The 14,508-nt window shown below is 39.7% G+C and overlaps 1 protein-coding gene across 6 annotated transcripts in view; it reads right to left on the bottom strand.

Moving 5' to 3' along the window:
- Window positions 1-1,226: 1,226 nt before the first annotated feature.
- Window positions 1,227-14,508, bottom strand: part of CNTN4 (contactin 4) — a 969,481-nt gene continuing 956,199 nt past the window's right edge. For all 6 annotated transcript variants that reach the window (XM_032289676.1, XM_032289672.1, XM_032289675.1 and 3 more), the window contains 2 exons: window positions 5,171-5,339; window positions 1,227-3,059 (listed from right to left, as the gene is read on the bottom strand). In XM_032289676.1, coding sequence (XP_032145567.1) covers window positions 2,959-3,059; window positions 5,171-5,339 — 270 coding nt within the window. In that variant the 3' untranslated portion in view covers window positions 1,227-2,958. The remainder of the gene's footprint in view (window positions 3,060-5,170; window positions 5,340-14,508) is intronic.

Genomic DNA, 14,508 nt, shown 5'->3' with positions numbered 1-14,508 from the left:
ACAGTCTTCCCTGCTTGGTTTACTATGGCACACAGGTAGGCAACTGATGTAAAATGCTACTTCAAAGACCCCTTCAATCAATTAATCAATGAGTATTTATTGCAAGGCACTGTGCTAGGCACTATGGAGAGTACATGGAAGATAAGACCAAAGTCCCTGCCCTCAAGGAGCTTACAATCTAGTTGGGAAGACAAGGCATACATACAAGGAAAAGTAAGTAACAATACAGGAGTTAAATTAAAATGCAAGATAACAGTACACGGTATTTCCAAAAGTAGTATCTGATTAATTACTAAATGAGTGGCATTGCTAGGGGTTGCAGGTAATTCAGAGGAAGAATGTCATAAAGGACTGAAGCATGAGAAGGTTTTGCAGACAAACTGGGGCTGGAGCTACCCTAGGACAGCTGGGATTTGGATGGGAGAGAAGGATGGAGAGGGCATTTGAGGAAGGAGCAGCCATAAGACCAAAGGCACAGAGGTGAGACCAAAAGCAAGCAGTCTTCAGGGGTCAGGGATGGCTCAGAGTGACTGGATACACAGTTAAATTGTTTTGGATTAAAAAGGGCCTTAAAGACTGGGTGCAGTGACTCACACCTGTAATCCCAGCACTTTGGGAGGCCGAGGTGGGCGGATCACCTGAGGTCAGGAGTTCAAGATCAGCCTGACTAACATGGTGAAACCTCGTCTCTACTAAACATACAAAAATTAGCCGGGCATAGTGGCAGGTGCCCGTAATCCCAGCTATTTAGGAGGCTGAGGCAGGAGAATCACTTGAACCTGGGAGGCAGAGGTTGCAGTGAGCCGAGATCACACCATTGCACTCTCCAGCCTGGGTGTCAGAGTGAGACTCTGTCTCCAAAAAAAAAAAAAAAAAAAAAGTTGGGGGGGGGCTTAAATGCTCAAGTTTAGAAAGTTTAGAACATATCCTTTTGGCAATGGGAGTGAGGAAAACAACAGATATACTTAAATATACAAAAGACTTAGCTAATCAAGAGAAAATATTCATCTTTAGGACATTTACTTGTGAATTAGGACCCTCTTTACTTCCAAAGAGGATTTGAAATGGTGTCTTCAGGGTTGTCAATTCCAAAGGAATAGCTCTGGGTCATCTAGATTTGGGTAGAGACTTTTGAGTCCCTCGATAATCCCAAATTATAACTAGCACAAGGGTAAGCTAACAAATTCCCTGACAGGCAGGCAGGAAAAATGCTCCCAAAAGACAAGTATCTTTACAAATGAGAGAATATTTATTAACAATACCTTTAAAAAAAGTTTACATATGCTATATCACTGGTAAATATCATTTACACTGGGGTTGGGAACTCCCTGGGGTGTCATCTTTTTTTCATTCATTTTATTATTTTGTTGATTTTTTTTGCATGTGATTTTAAATTTCATTTTATTTTAACATAGAAGTAATCATATTAAATTAAGAAAGGAACACAGCTTGAAATACTGACAATATTTTTTTTCCAGTTACCACGCTAATTTTTACACAAATGGAATCCTGATTATGATTTTATTGGATAAATATAACTAGAAGTTTGAAAAACTAAGTTATATTATTTGTAAGCAAAAATGACAAATTACAGCAAATCTGAGTTCTCTGAGAAAGAAGAAATTGTGGCAGCGTGTTTACATGTGAAAATGTTTATAGAAAATTTCATTGCCTTTTATGTCACTGTTCCACTAGCATTGGCTTACAAAACCTTTCCCATTATAACAAATAGTTCATTTCATAAGAATACAGTTTTGTTGATATTGTCATTTTCCAATGTGTGATTTTAAGACTTAGAAGGTAAAGCGTATAAAGCAACTAGGCTACCTATTGCAAAACAGAATCATCAAGAAACCATACAATTGTACTAAAGATCTTTTATAGAGTCATATTAAAAATTCTTGCAGCAACTATTTGTTGAAATAGGTGAAATCTTCCAAACTCCATATGTAATTTTGATTCAAAAGGAGGGCTCTATTATTACAGAGATACACATAATATATATAAGAAATTTTTAAAGAAATTAGGAATCCATTGACAGAGAATTACTTTTTTAAAATTTACATTCAAAATAGATACAGTTAAAGATAATAAAATTATCTTTTATCCTTTGAAAGACTTGGTTAACTATAGTAACTTTTGGTCTATGTTACTACAGGATATTTTACTTTAAATTTAATGTCTAAGATAATGCTACTACAAAGACAATGCTAACTTAGTTGAGTGTAAAGAAAATCTTACTGTACAATGCTAAATTCAGGGATGGGAATATTGCACAAGGTGCCTCTTGGGCAGTAAATTTAGCTTTTGAGATTGCAGCCATTCCTGAAACCATCTCAAGTTGTGTTGAACAACAAAATTCACAACGGCATGAGAAAACATATAGTATATGTCAAAAGGACTTGATTCAATGCATTAACCACTTGAAGAGTAATTTGCATACAGCAGCCTTGAGTTATAGACCAAGTCTTCAGCTGTTCTGCCACGAGATCCTTGTAAAACTGTACGAGTAATTTGCAGTTTGTTTACTAAGATGAATTTCAAACTCTGTCTTTAAAGGAAATATTTTCAAATCATAATTGCATGATTCTGTTGCCCATAGCATTTTACAGCTGAGGAAAAAATTAATATCTACATTATATGTTAACTTTAAAAAATTCTATAAAACACTAAATATATAATAAAAAATATGCATATAAGGACATATGTAAACTGCTTTGGTAACATCATATTACAGATGTCTTCAGTGCATTGCAGAGTTTCCAAAGAAACTTCAGACAAAGCTAGATTTGCTTTGAGGAAGTACTGTATAATGCCATTCCTAAAGAAGCAAAAAACATTTTTATTCCAGTAATAAGATGTACTTGAACAACAATATTACTTAGTACTGGGTGTCTTCAAAACAACTAGCTAAATGTTGCTTATAGTATAAACAGTAAGTCCTTGAGATAACTTTTGTCATAAACTGGACCTAGCTGTGAGGGAAATCATTATTGTACTGATGGCTGACAGCGTGCATGCATTTGAAGTGGAAGCCCCGGATCCTCGTGCGTAGGCATCTGTAAAGAAAGAACAAATTCACTCAGAACAGCCCCATCCTGGCTTCGAAGGAAAGAGGGGCCACAGGGCTTTTTGAAACAGCAGAACTGCATTGATTTTACTAGAAATGATGATTTCTTAACGGCTTTTAAATATCAGTTCTATGACTGCCTAGCTATGAACCTGGGAGTAGGGTATAGGACAGCCCTGTACCTCTGTCAAAGCATTTGTAAAATGTGGATGTTCCATCTAATGTGAGAATAAACTTCAATATTACTAGTAACAATACTGATAAACACCATGCTATGTCAATGATGCAACAAAATGAAAATTGCTACTCACTTTTAAACTCTATCTTTGTGCCTGGGCACAGATGAATATGACACTTAAATCTTGCAAAAACTGGATGAAGGCCAGGTATTGTTATTACTTCACTTAATAGATGCAATAATTTGGGCCGAGAGAAATAAAATAACTTGTCTAAGATCACCCAGCTAGTAAATGGTTACATTGGGGTTCAAACCCATGCCTGTCTAAATCTACCCCTTTTCTCCAAACAAAATAGCCTCAGTCCTTTTTACATTTTCTTATGGGCCTTACATTTTTCATAGTCAGAAGCTATCAACTGTCATTTGGGAGTTCTTCAATCTTGTAAGGTTGCTTTGATCAACATGATGAAAAATCTCTTGAAACAGATCATGTTTGGCTCACAGTCGTGTCCTTGTCATCTAATAACTACACCAATATAATTGCTTAATATATGTTTTTGTAATGAATAAAACCAGGAATCATCAGTCTACCTAAAAATACCAATCTCTGCAATGATAAGCAAGTATGAAGTATAAAGTGGGATTTTTAATGAAGTGAGATAAATTAACCCCAGTCTTGTATTTTGATGGCTTGGAGGTTACTTCCACATCTCACCAAAAATCTGGCTCCCTTTTGACAGAAGTTAGAGGCTTTGTTTGGTGAAGTGTAGAATCCAACTGTCCCCAGTTTTGAGACAAAAATACCTTTTGTGTTTGTATGCAAAAAACACACAGTAAATATGAACCCCATCCAGAAACACTGGCATATCACCCTTTAACAGAGGGACATCACATGGATAAAAGACAGGACGGTGGTGAGGATTTTGTCCATAATTTAAAATATCACCTCTTTACTGATGTCTTGAAAATTTATTATCTCCAGCCTTCACTGTTTCCCTAATTTCCAAACTGCTAAATCTGAAAGCCTGTGAAAATCTACACTTAGATACCTAACAATCATTTTTTTGTTGCTACAAAATACACATAACACAATTACCATTTTAACTCATTTAAAATGTACAATTCAGTGGTACTAAGTATACTCCAATGTTGTGCAACCGGTACCACTATCAAGCTCTGTAACTTTCTTGTCATCCCAAATGAAGAGCCAGTACCATTAAACCCCTATTTCCCACTGACCAGCCACTGTCAATCACTGACCTCACTTCTGTCTCCGTGGATTTGTTTTTTTCTTTAAATAAATGAGATCACACAAAACAGCAAAAAGTAATATGCTGCTATTTACAAACATGATATTTGTAAAAACAGAATTGAATGTTTGCTCAAAAAAAATACTATTCTCACATGCTATTCAACAATATTTGAAAGTGAAAATAATCTTGACTATAGAGAGACATATACATTGATGCACATAAGTTACATATACCCATTCAAAATAAATAATGAATCCAAAATATTTCCAAGACATTGAACTGTATACACTGTTTCACAGGAGAAAAACTGCTACAGCATACTTAACAATGCTTTTGCTTGTTCCTTCTAACTGAGTCATGCTTTTAACTTTCTAAATTGTAACTGCACAGATGCACTGCAAACTACAAAGGTTGACAAGGAAAATCTTAGTGACTGATTCGGGGCTGCTTTAACCTGATTTTTGATTAGCAACTGAGTAGATTGGTGGGGGCAAACTGATTTTTGCATGAAACTGCCTGTGGCCAGCAAACATCTGGAGAAGGGGGCTTAGTGTCCTCCATTTTTAAGTCTTCTTTTGCAGGCTGAATGTCTTTCAACCCCTGACTCATCTGGAAGGTTGATAAGATAAGACAGGCAGGAGAAAAGGGAGAAAAAAAAGGCATTCTCACTTGATATCTTTGGAATTCGAATTTGTTCACTGCTGCTGCCATCTCCTCCATCACTGAATGGCTTAATTTCTATTATATAATCTTCATCAAAAGGCAAAGAAAGCTCCACCGATGTTTTATTTGTTTCAATGACAGATGTGCTGCTTTGTCTGTTCCATCTGTACAAGACCTGCCAATACAGAAAGAACAGGTGTCACCTGCTGTCTTCACAAAGACCCCAAAGATGGAGCATTCATTTTTTTCCCCTCTGGGCACCACCAGCAAAATGCAGGGATGTAGAGATTGTCCGGCTGCCCATTTGCATTTGGAAGGCTCATTTGAGGTGATGGCCATGACTGTAGCTACCTTTTTATTCCAAGGAAAAAGGTGAAAAGACATTACAACAGGGGTGTCAGCAACATGATTCTGCCTACTGCCTAGCCTCTCAGAGGCTCAGTTGACACAGCTGGGAAAATGTGAGTAGTTCCTGAAGGATGTACACTGCTCAGTTACACGTCAAGGGCTTTGGCATCAGAATAAACTTGGCCACTGTGTGATCACAGGTCACTTCACCTTTCTGAGCCTCACTTCAGTCAACTGTAAAATAGGGACAATAATACCCACTCTTCTGGAGTGTTTTCAAGATTGCACAAGCAGGCTGGGTGCGGTGGTCACGACTGAAATCCCAGCACTTTGGGAGGCTGAGGTGGGTGGATCACTTGAGGCCAGGAGTTAGAGACCAGCCTGGCCAACATGGCGAGACCCTGTCTCTGCAAAAAATACAAAAATTAGTCGAGCGTGGTGGCACACACCTGTAATCCCAGCCACTCCAGCAGCCGAGGTAGGAGAATCGCTTGCACCCAGGAGGCAGAGGTTGCAGTGAGCCAAGCTCATGCCACTGCACTTTAGTCTGGGTAACAGAGTGAGACTCCATCTCAAAAAAAAAAAAAAATTAAAAAATTAAAAAAAAAAGATTGCACAAAGATTGAATCTGGTGAGGGCCTAGCTTAGAGGAAGCATGTAAGAAATCATATGTCTGAGGCTTGAAGAGAATCAGAGAACATACATGGCAAACAAAGGTTAGAGCACAAGACAGGCACAATAAGTTATGATCATGACTCTTTTAGAGACAGGACATATCAGCACAGGGAGAAAATATCTGAAAGGCAAGGGTAGTAACCCCTCCCCGATTCCTTCCCTTTGAAACCCCATTTTGTGGGGCTAGGTAGCAAAGAGGTAATCACTGTTACCCTGGACACATCTGTAGCTGGCAATAGTCCCCGTCATGCATCTTTGTTTTCATTTTGGTCCCTTCATGGGTTCTGAGTTTGGGTGGGATTCATTTGATGAGATGGCCAACTAGCTCTCCTAAAAACACATTCACCTGCCTGGGATTGCCTGTTCTGATTGGCATGGACTCCAATTAGGAACAAAATATACAGAGCTGGGAAAGTGTGCCTTTACCTATATATAGAACCACTAAAGCTCATCCTCTGCAGTCTCCCTTGACAATTAAAAAGATAGGGTTGGATGAGGTCAGTGGTTCTCAGTCCTGGCTGCATGTTAGAACCACTGGGGTGCTTGTAAAATACTTATGCTCTAGCCCAGTGGTTCTCAACGGGGTGGGACGGGCAGGGGAGCAATTCTGCCTTACAGGGAAGTATCTGACAATGTCTGCAGACGTGTTTGTCAAAACATGTCCTACTGGTATAGTGGGTAGAGAGACCAGGGATGCTGCTGAACATTCCACAGTGCATAGGGCAGTCATGCAACAAAGAATTCTCCAGCTCAAAGTGTTGATTGTGAGGAGGTCAGAAACCCCACTCCAGTTCCATTCTAGCCTGCCTAAGACTACAAAGAGGTGGGATCCAAGCTGTATTTTTTTTTTTAAAGATCATCAGGTGATGTTAATATGGCACAGGCCTTATGGGTTAGATGAATTACATGAGTTCTCAAATTCAAGCGTGATCAGAATCACCTGGAGAGCTTGTTAGACCACAGATTGCTGGGCCCCATTCCTGGAGTTTGTGATTACTTCTGGGATGGGACCTGAAATTTTGCATTTCCAACAAGTTCCCAGCTAATGCCAGTACTGCTGGTCCAAGGACCACGCACTGAGAAGCACAAGATTAGCTCATCCTTCCCTAAGATCCCTTATAAATTCCGATCTGCTGAGGTTAGAGACATAAGGTCACTCTCTGTCTCAAGACAAAACCAGACACAGTGAAATTCATAAAATTCCCTTAGAATGGTTTAGAGCCCATTTGTTTCCTGGCATTTCATCACCTTAATTTATGTCTCTCTGATACAAGGTGGAAAACACAATTTCCTTAAGGTAGAATGATTCATAAGTGTCCCCTCTTCTCCACAGCATCAGTTGTATCAGACTCAGCATCCCCTTGCTAATGATTAGGCACAAATAAATCCTCAGGCACATTCAGGAGTGTCAAAGCTTCTCATCACAACCCTCCAGGAGAATGGGCTGGCTGATGGGATGCAAGGTCACATCTGGCTTTGAGAAATAATTGCTGCTTTGATTTACCTCTGGTCCTTGCAAGAGCTCAGAGGATTCAACTTGTTTCAAATATAAATCCAAAAGAAACACTTCCAGGAAAAAGCAGCTCTCTTATCAGCACTGCTTCTCAGTCTTATAATATTAGGGACTGCAGCAGAACCTAAATAAAGTCCTATAAAACCTTTATTTACACCAAACACTTGATTGAGCTGATTGACTTGAAGGCTGTGCTGGCATTTGATGTAATCTAGCGTGGAAGACAGGGGAAAAAATGGATTTGTGGGAATAATGATAATAGCAGCAAATATCATTGACTACTTCCATTATTGAATGTCTGAACCCCATATGTTCTAAATCAAGGGTGTCCAATCTTTGGGCTTTCCTGGGCCACATTGGAAGAAGAATTGTCTTGGGCCACACATAAAATACACTAATGATAATGATAGCTGATGAGCTAAAAAAAAAAAATCACAAAAAAAGCTCATTATGTTTTAAGAAAGTGTATGAATTTGTGTTGGGCCATGTTCAAAGCCATTCTGGGCCACGTGCAGCCTGTGGGCTGTGGGTTGGACAAGCTTGTTCTAAATGCTTACATGGATTATCTCTTATTCTGATTTCAAAGATGAGAACCTGAGACCTGGAGTTGTTAAGCAATTGCCCCAGGTCCCATGACTAGTAAGTGGCGGACCCTGCATTCAAACCTAGGCAGTCTGGCTGCAAAGCCTGGATTTTTTTTTAATTTTTGAGATGGAGTTTCACTCTCATTGCCCCGGCTGGAGTGCGATGGCATGACCTCGGCTTACTACAAGCTCCACCTCCTGGGTTCAAGCGATTCTCCTACTTTAGTCTCCTGAGTAGCTGGGATTACAGGCGTGCGCCACCATCTTGGCTAATTTTGTACTTTTAGTAGAAATGAAATTTCACCATGTTGGTCAGTCTGGTCTTGAACTTCTGACCTCAGGTGATCCGCCTACCTCGGCCTCCCAAAGTGCTGAGATTACAGACGTGAGCCACAGTGCCTGGCCACAGAGTATGGATTTTTAACTAAGACTAGCTTGGCTACCACCTGTAGGGCTCTGGACAAATTGCTTTCCCTCTCTGGTCTCTGTCTTCAGGAATGCAAACCAAGGGAATTAGACAGTAAAACACTAGTGGCCCATGAGTTATAACCAGTCTGCATATATTATTTGTTTGGCCATAGTAATGTGATTTTTTTGAGTTAGATGTGAACATTTAAAAACCAAGAAACCATACATTAAAAACTTGTTGGTGCTACTGAAAAACTGGAAGATATGGCCACACTGGTTGCTATGCTTTCCATGCTTGTCCCTCCAAAATCCATGTTGAAATTTGCCATTTTAAAAGTATTAAGAGGTGAACATTTAAGAGATTATTAGGCCATGAGGTGATGAGGCTCCATCCTCACAAAATTAGTACTGTTATAAAAGGATGAGTCAGCTCTCTTCTCCCTCCCTTTCCCTCCTTCTCCCTCCCAGCACTGTGAGTCAATAAACTTGTATTCATATTAATTGCCCAGTCTTAGGTATTCTGTTCCTGAGTAAGACTCTACAAAAGTGGGGTCCAGAGTAAAAAAGGCTAAGACAGCAGTCTGCATTCCTGTCTGGAAACAACTGGCTGGAGTTGAGAAGTCTCATTCTGTACCATTGTTGGTAATAGTCTCCAACACTTCCAATTTTGCTACATTGTCACATGCCTACCTTGGGACCTTTGCACCTCTGTTTTTGCAGTACTTGGGACATTCTCGGAGAGCTGCCAAGGCCCAGCTGAAATCTCACCACTTGAAAGTGGCTTTCCTTGGCCTTTATATAAAAAAATAAATTTCTCCATGGTTTTCTCTATTTCCCCTCACTCTGGCTTATTTTTCCTCTGTAGTACTTTGCTATCAATTACTATATTTATTTATTGCTAGCAGGCAGAAGAACCAAATGGCTAAATGTAGAAAGTTGGATCCATACTGCTGTATTCTGATCCTGGGTCTTCAACATACCAGCTGTGGGAAACACAAGTTACTAAACTTTGTACCATAGCTGTTCATCTGCAAAACTATGGCTAATAACTGGACCTACTTCATGAGTTATTATAAAGTCAAGAAGAAGCAGGGTGTGGTGACTCACGCCTGTAATCCCAGCACTTTGGGAGGCTGAGGTGGATGGATCACCTGAGTTCAGGAGTTCAAGACCAGCCTGGACAATTTGGTGAAACCCTGTCTCTACTAAAAATACAAAAATTAGCCAGGGATGGTGGTGGACACCTGTAGTCCCAGCTACTTGGGAGGCTGAGGCAGAAGAATCGCTTGAACACGGGAGGTGGAGGTTGCAGTGAGCCAAGATCACACCACTGCACTCCACCCTGGGCAACAGAGGGACACTCTGTCTCAAAATTAAATAAATGAAATAAAAATAAAATTAAAAAATAAAGTTAAAATGAATTGGAACACTGATTTGTATGTGTATTAGTGTGTAGTTTCTGAATGTACTGAGTCAACATAACTCATTTATGTTATCTGCCTGACTCTGTAGGTAGTTTAATTTGTGATACTCTCCTTTTAGCTCTAATGTCATAAAGTAGCTTAAAGATTTGTGTTGACAAAATATTCAGGGCCTCAAACTTTCTAAAGTCAGCTTCTTATTTAGACTATCTACGTAAGCTGAGATCTAAAGAATCCAGACAACTTAGCAGAGAAGGGAAAATAAACCCACACCCCAACACCTTTGGTATTTTAAAGAAAACTTAATTTTGGAAAGGGTCAGTTTGAGATAAACAATAGCCATATTTAATGGGTCAAATTCTCTGGCAAAGGTCAACTCTTCCATTGTAATCAGATCCACTTTTTATTCAGCCTCTAATCTCATCCTAAAAGTGACACTAGGGAAAGTTTCCTGAGATGTTATAGGAGGTGAGATATCATAGGAGGACACACACACACACACACACACACACACACACACACACACACACCAGTTGTTCATTGGTACCTTGGTAATTCTGGTAATTGGTTTCAGGACCTCTCTAATATACCAAAATCTGTGGATCTTCAAGTGCTGGATATACAGTAGTATAGAATTTGTGTGTAACCTAAGCATATCCTCCTGTATACTTTAAATCAACTCTAGATTACTCATAATACCTAATATAATGTAAATGGTACGCAAATAGTTGTTATGCTCTATTGTTTTTTAAAATCTGCATCATTTTCATTGTATTATTTTTTGTTTTTTTTTTCTGAATATTTTTGATCCACAGGTGGTTGAATCTGAGGATATGGAACCTGTGGATAATTATGTATCTCTAAATATTCACATGTATATGCAGCAATTCAAAATGCACAGCCAGTTACAGTGACCTTCCTTGGGGTCTAGCTGAGGAGGTGTAGGGTGTCTGGCTCCTCCAATACCATCCCTCAAAAGAGCGGGGAGTGATTGAGCAGGATGGATATTAAGATGAATTAGGAAACTGTCCTCTCCTACCATCTGGTCTAACCCTGTTAGCCACTCTCTCCTCCACTGCCAACACATGTGGTTTCTTTTCTTTTTTTCCTTTTTTTTTTTTTTTTTTTTTGAGAGACAGTCTCGAGATCTTGGCTCACTGCAACCTCCGCCTCCCAGGTTCAAGTGACTCTCCTGCCTCAACCTCCCCGGTAGCTGGGACTACAGGCACGCGCTACCACGCTAAGTTTTTATTTTTTTAGTAGAGACAGAATTTCACCATGTTGGCCAGGATGGTCTCAATCTCTTGACCTCGTGATCTGCCTGCCTTGGCCTCCCAAAATGCTGGGATTACAGACATGAGCCACCATGCCCGGCCCACATGTGGTTTCTGTAGCATTTCACACACTTGACACACATCCATCACTTCTGTCCCTTAGAGGTGCCACTAATATTTATCATAGAGTCTAGATCTAGAAAATACAATGAACCAACATAAAAAATCTCATTTGAAAAAAAATATCAATCCACGGCTCAAATAGGTTGCATCAGCTGGTCTGCTGCACAGATCTGAAATGGTTCTGAGTCTCTAGTTTTAATTTGTTCCAATATTATTTTATTTTAATGTTTTGTTTTTTGTTTTTTTTTTTTGAGACAGAGTGTCGCTCTTGTCATTCAGGCTGGAGTGAAGTGCCGTGATCTCAGCTGACTGCAATCTTCACCTTCCGCGTTCAAGTGATTCTCCTGCCTAAGCCTTCCAAGTAGCTGGGATTACAGGCACCTGACACCATGCCTGTCTAATTTTTGTATTTTTAGTAGAGATGGGGTTTCACCATGTTGGTCAGGCTGGTTGTGAACTCCTGACCTCAAGTGATCCACCCATCCCAGCCTCCCAAAGTGCTGGGATTACAGGCATGAGCCACTGCGCCTTCTTATAAAAATAAAAGTCATTTCTGCAAGTCCTACACCAAGCCCAGCAGATCTTTCCTGGAAGGTGAGATGCCTTTGTGTTTGTCTTGATCTGCATTATTCTCATCATATATCCTGCTTGATTCCATTCTGCTCAAATGAATCTTCTAGATGTCTGCAGAAGTGTTGAGGAAAATAAATGTCAGAAGGACCTTCTTGGAAAGATGCTACCAAGGCAAGGCTCATGAGAGTTTCTGAGAGAGAGTATGAGTATAAAGTGGCAACTAAATAATAATCATCACCCAATTTTTCTTCTGAAAATGCCTATAATCTTTTAGACACAGTTCATGAAGCAAACATCAGCTTGCATATTGATCCCTGTCCCTGAGATAGCTGAAGGCACTCCGGGTCACTATATGCAATTGACTTCAGTTTTCTAATCTGTAAAGTGAGGGGTTTGCCTAGATAATCTCAAGAATTTCTTGCCCAGCTAACATTTGCCTGGTTGCCTGAAATAGCTTAGGTAGTTCCTGGCCCATTAGTTTTCTTTCAGCAGTAACTTGAAAAGAAGCTTCAAATCTAGTTAAAAGTTCACCCATGGAACGTATGTAATTCCCAGGGACTCTTTAAGCTTTCTACATTTTTATTGTGCTTTCTCTCCCTATTCTAACAGGTGTACCTGAAAGGAAATTTTTTTCTTTTTTTTTTTCACTCTCTCCCTTGTTTTGGTTAAATCAATTCTGCCCATATCACATCTGCTTTTTTTTTTTCATGGTGGTCAATGTCAAAGTGATTAGGCAGTGTTAGCCTGTGTCAGAAATTAAAAGATGTAAAGGTCTGTTCTCTCTCGTGCTCTCTCTCTCACACACACACAGGCCAGGCCTAACCTCAAGTTATCTGCCCACCTTAGCCTCTCAAAGTGCTGGGATTACAGGTGTGAGCCAACGAGCTTCATTCTTGCCTTCTTTTTTTTCTTCTTTTTAGTCTTCTCTTCCCTCATTCATCTTCCAGCCTATCGCACCCCATATCTCTTTTGTCATAGATAAAACTGATCAGACAAATTCTTTTACATTATTTCACACTAGGAGGTTAATCATTTAGGAGTTTAGGACATGAAGTCTCCATTGTAATACAACTATAGTGAATGTATCTTTGGCTGGAAAAATAATAGTGACAATTCAAGCACTGTCCTCTGGAAGACCCCAGTCTGGGGATTCATAAGTTAGTTAATTACAATTACCCAAGAGTATGGAAAGCATTATATTGTAAAAAATCTTGTGAGTAGACCAGGTGTGGTGGCTCATGCCTGTAATCCCAGCACTTTGGAAGGCCCAGGTGGGCTGATCACTTGAGGCCAGAAGTTCGGGACCAGCCTGGCCAACATGGTGAAACCCCATCTCTACTAAAAATGCAAAAATTGGGCCTGGTGCCACATGACTGGAGTTCCAGTGACTCGGGATGCTGAGGCAGGAGAATCACTTGAACCTGGGAGGCAGATGTTGCAGGGAACTGAGATGGCGCCATTGCCCTCCAGCCTGGGTGACAGAATGAGACTCTGTCTCAAAATAATAATAATAAATCTTGTAAATGAAGGGATCTCTGTCTATCAGGGAAAGCTTGTAAGCTAAGACTGAAAGCGAGTGGCTGATTAAGGATATAGGGGATATACAAATGGTCAGGGAAAAATGAAGACACTAGAAATTTCTCTTTTAATAAAAAAGTAAATGCAATCCCAGAGAATTTAAGTGATTTATCTAAAGTCACATAGCCAATGGAGGACCCAAAACAGGGTTTCCTATCTCTTTTTTTATTTTTAAATTTTAGACAGGTGTAGCTCTGTCCTCAGGTTGGAATGCAGTGGCATGATCATGACACACTGCAGCCTTGATCTCCTGGGCTCAATTGGTGCCCCACCCCCAGCTCAGCCTCCACGGCTGGGACCACAGGTGTGCACTACCATGCTCAGACTCCTAACTGTTTCTTCTATATATTTTATGATCTTCCAAGGAGGGTTGAGTTTTAGAAAAAGACCAAGTGACAGTTCTGTAGATGATTTCGTAGGGAATGTTTACTAGTGGAATAAAGTCATTGTGCCATGTGTATGAAGAAAAATAGTCCATGACAGGTAGGGTCTTCCAAGTGCTTCTCCAGTCACATTATTCAAGGCTTTGCCACCTTCTATGTCAAATGCCAATTCCAGCTCTGGCTTTGCTTACTACTCACTAATGATCCTAGGTTTTTTTTTTTTTTTTTTTTTTTTTTTGTAAATTATTTTATTTCTTCTTGATGATTTAGAGGGACTATCTTCAAACCAGCACAAATATTTCATACATAATACCTGGCTGTTTTCTAGGTAATCTGTTGCATACTAAACTACCTCACATCTTTCAGCAAGAAATACATTAAACTTGAATAGTAAAGACATTACATACTGGATTTGGCTGCAATTAAAATTTGCTTTAAATATTTCTTTGGAGGAGAGGACACCA

The sequence above is a fragment of the Sapajus apella genome, unplaced genomic scaffold (genome assembly GCF_009761245.1).
Source record: "Sapajus apella isolate SASKATOON/1434 unplaced genomic scaffold, GSC_monkey_1.0 scaffold23, whole genome shotgun sequence".
Lineage (NCBI taxonomy): Eukaryota > Metazoa > Chordata > Mammalia > Primates > Cebidae > Sapajus > Sapajus apella.
Note: the sequence above shows the minus strand (reverse complement) of the source record. Positions and strands in the feature narration are given on the sequence as shown.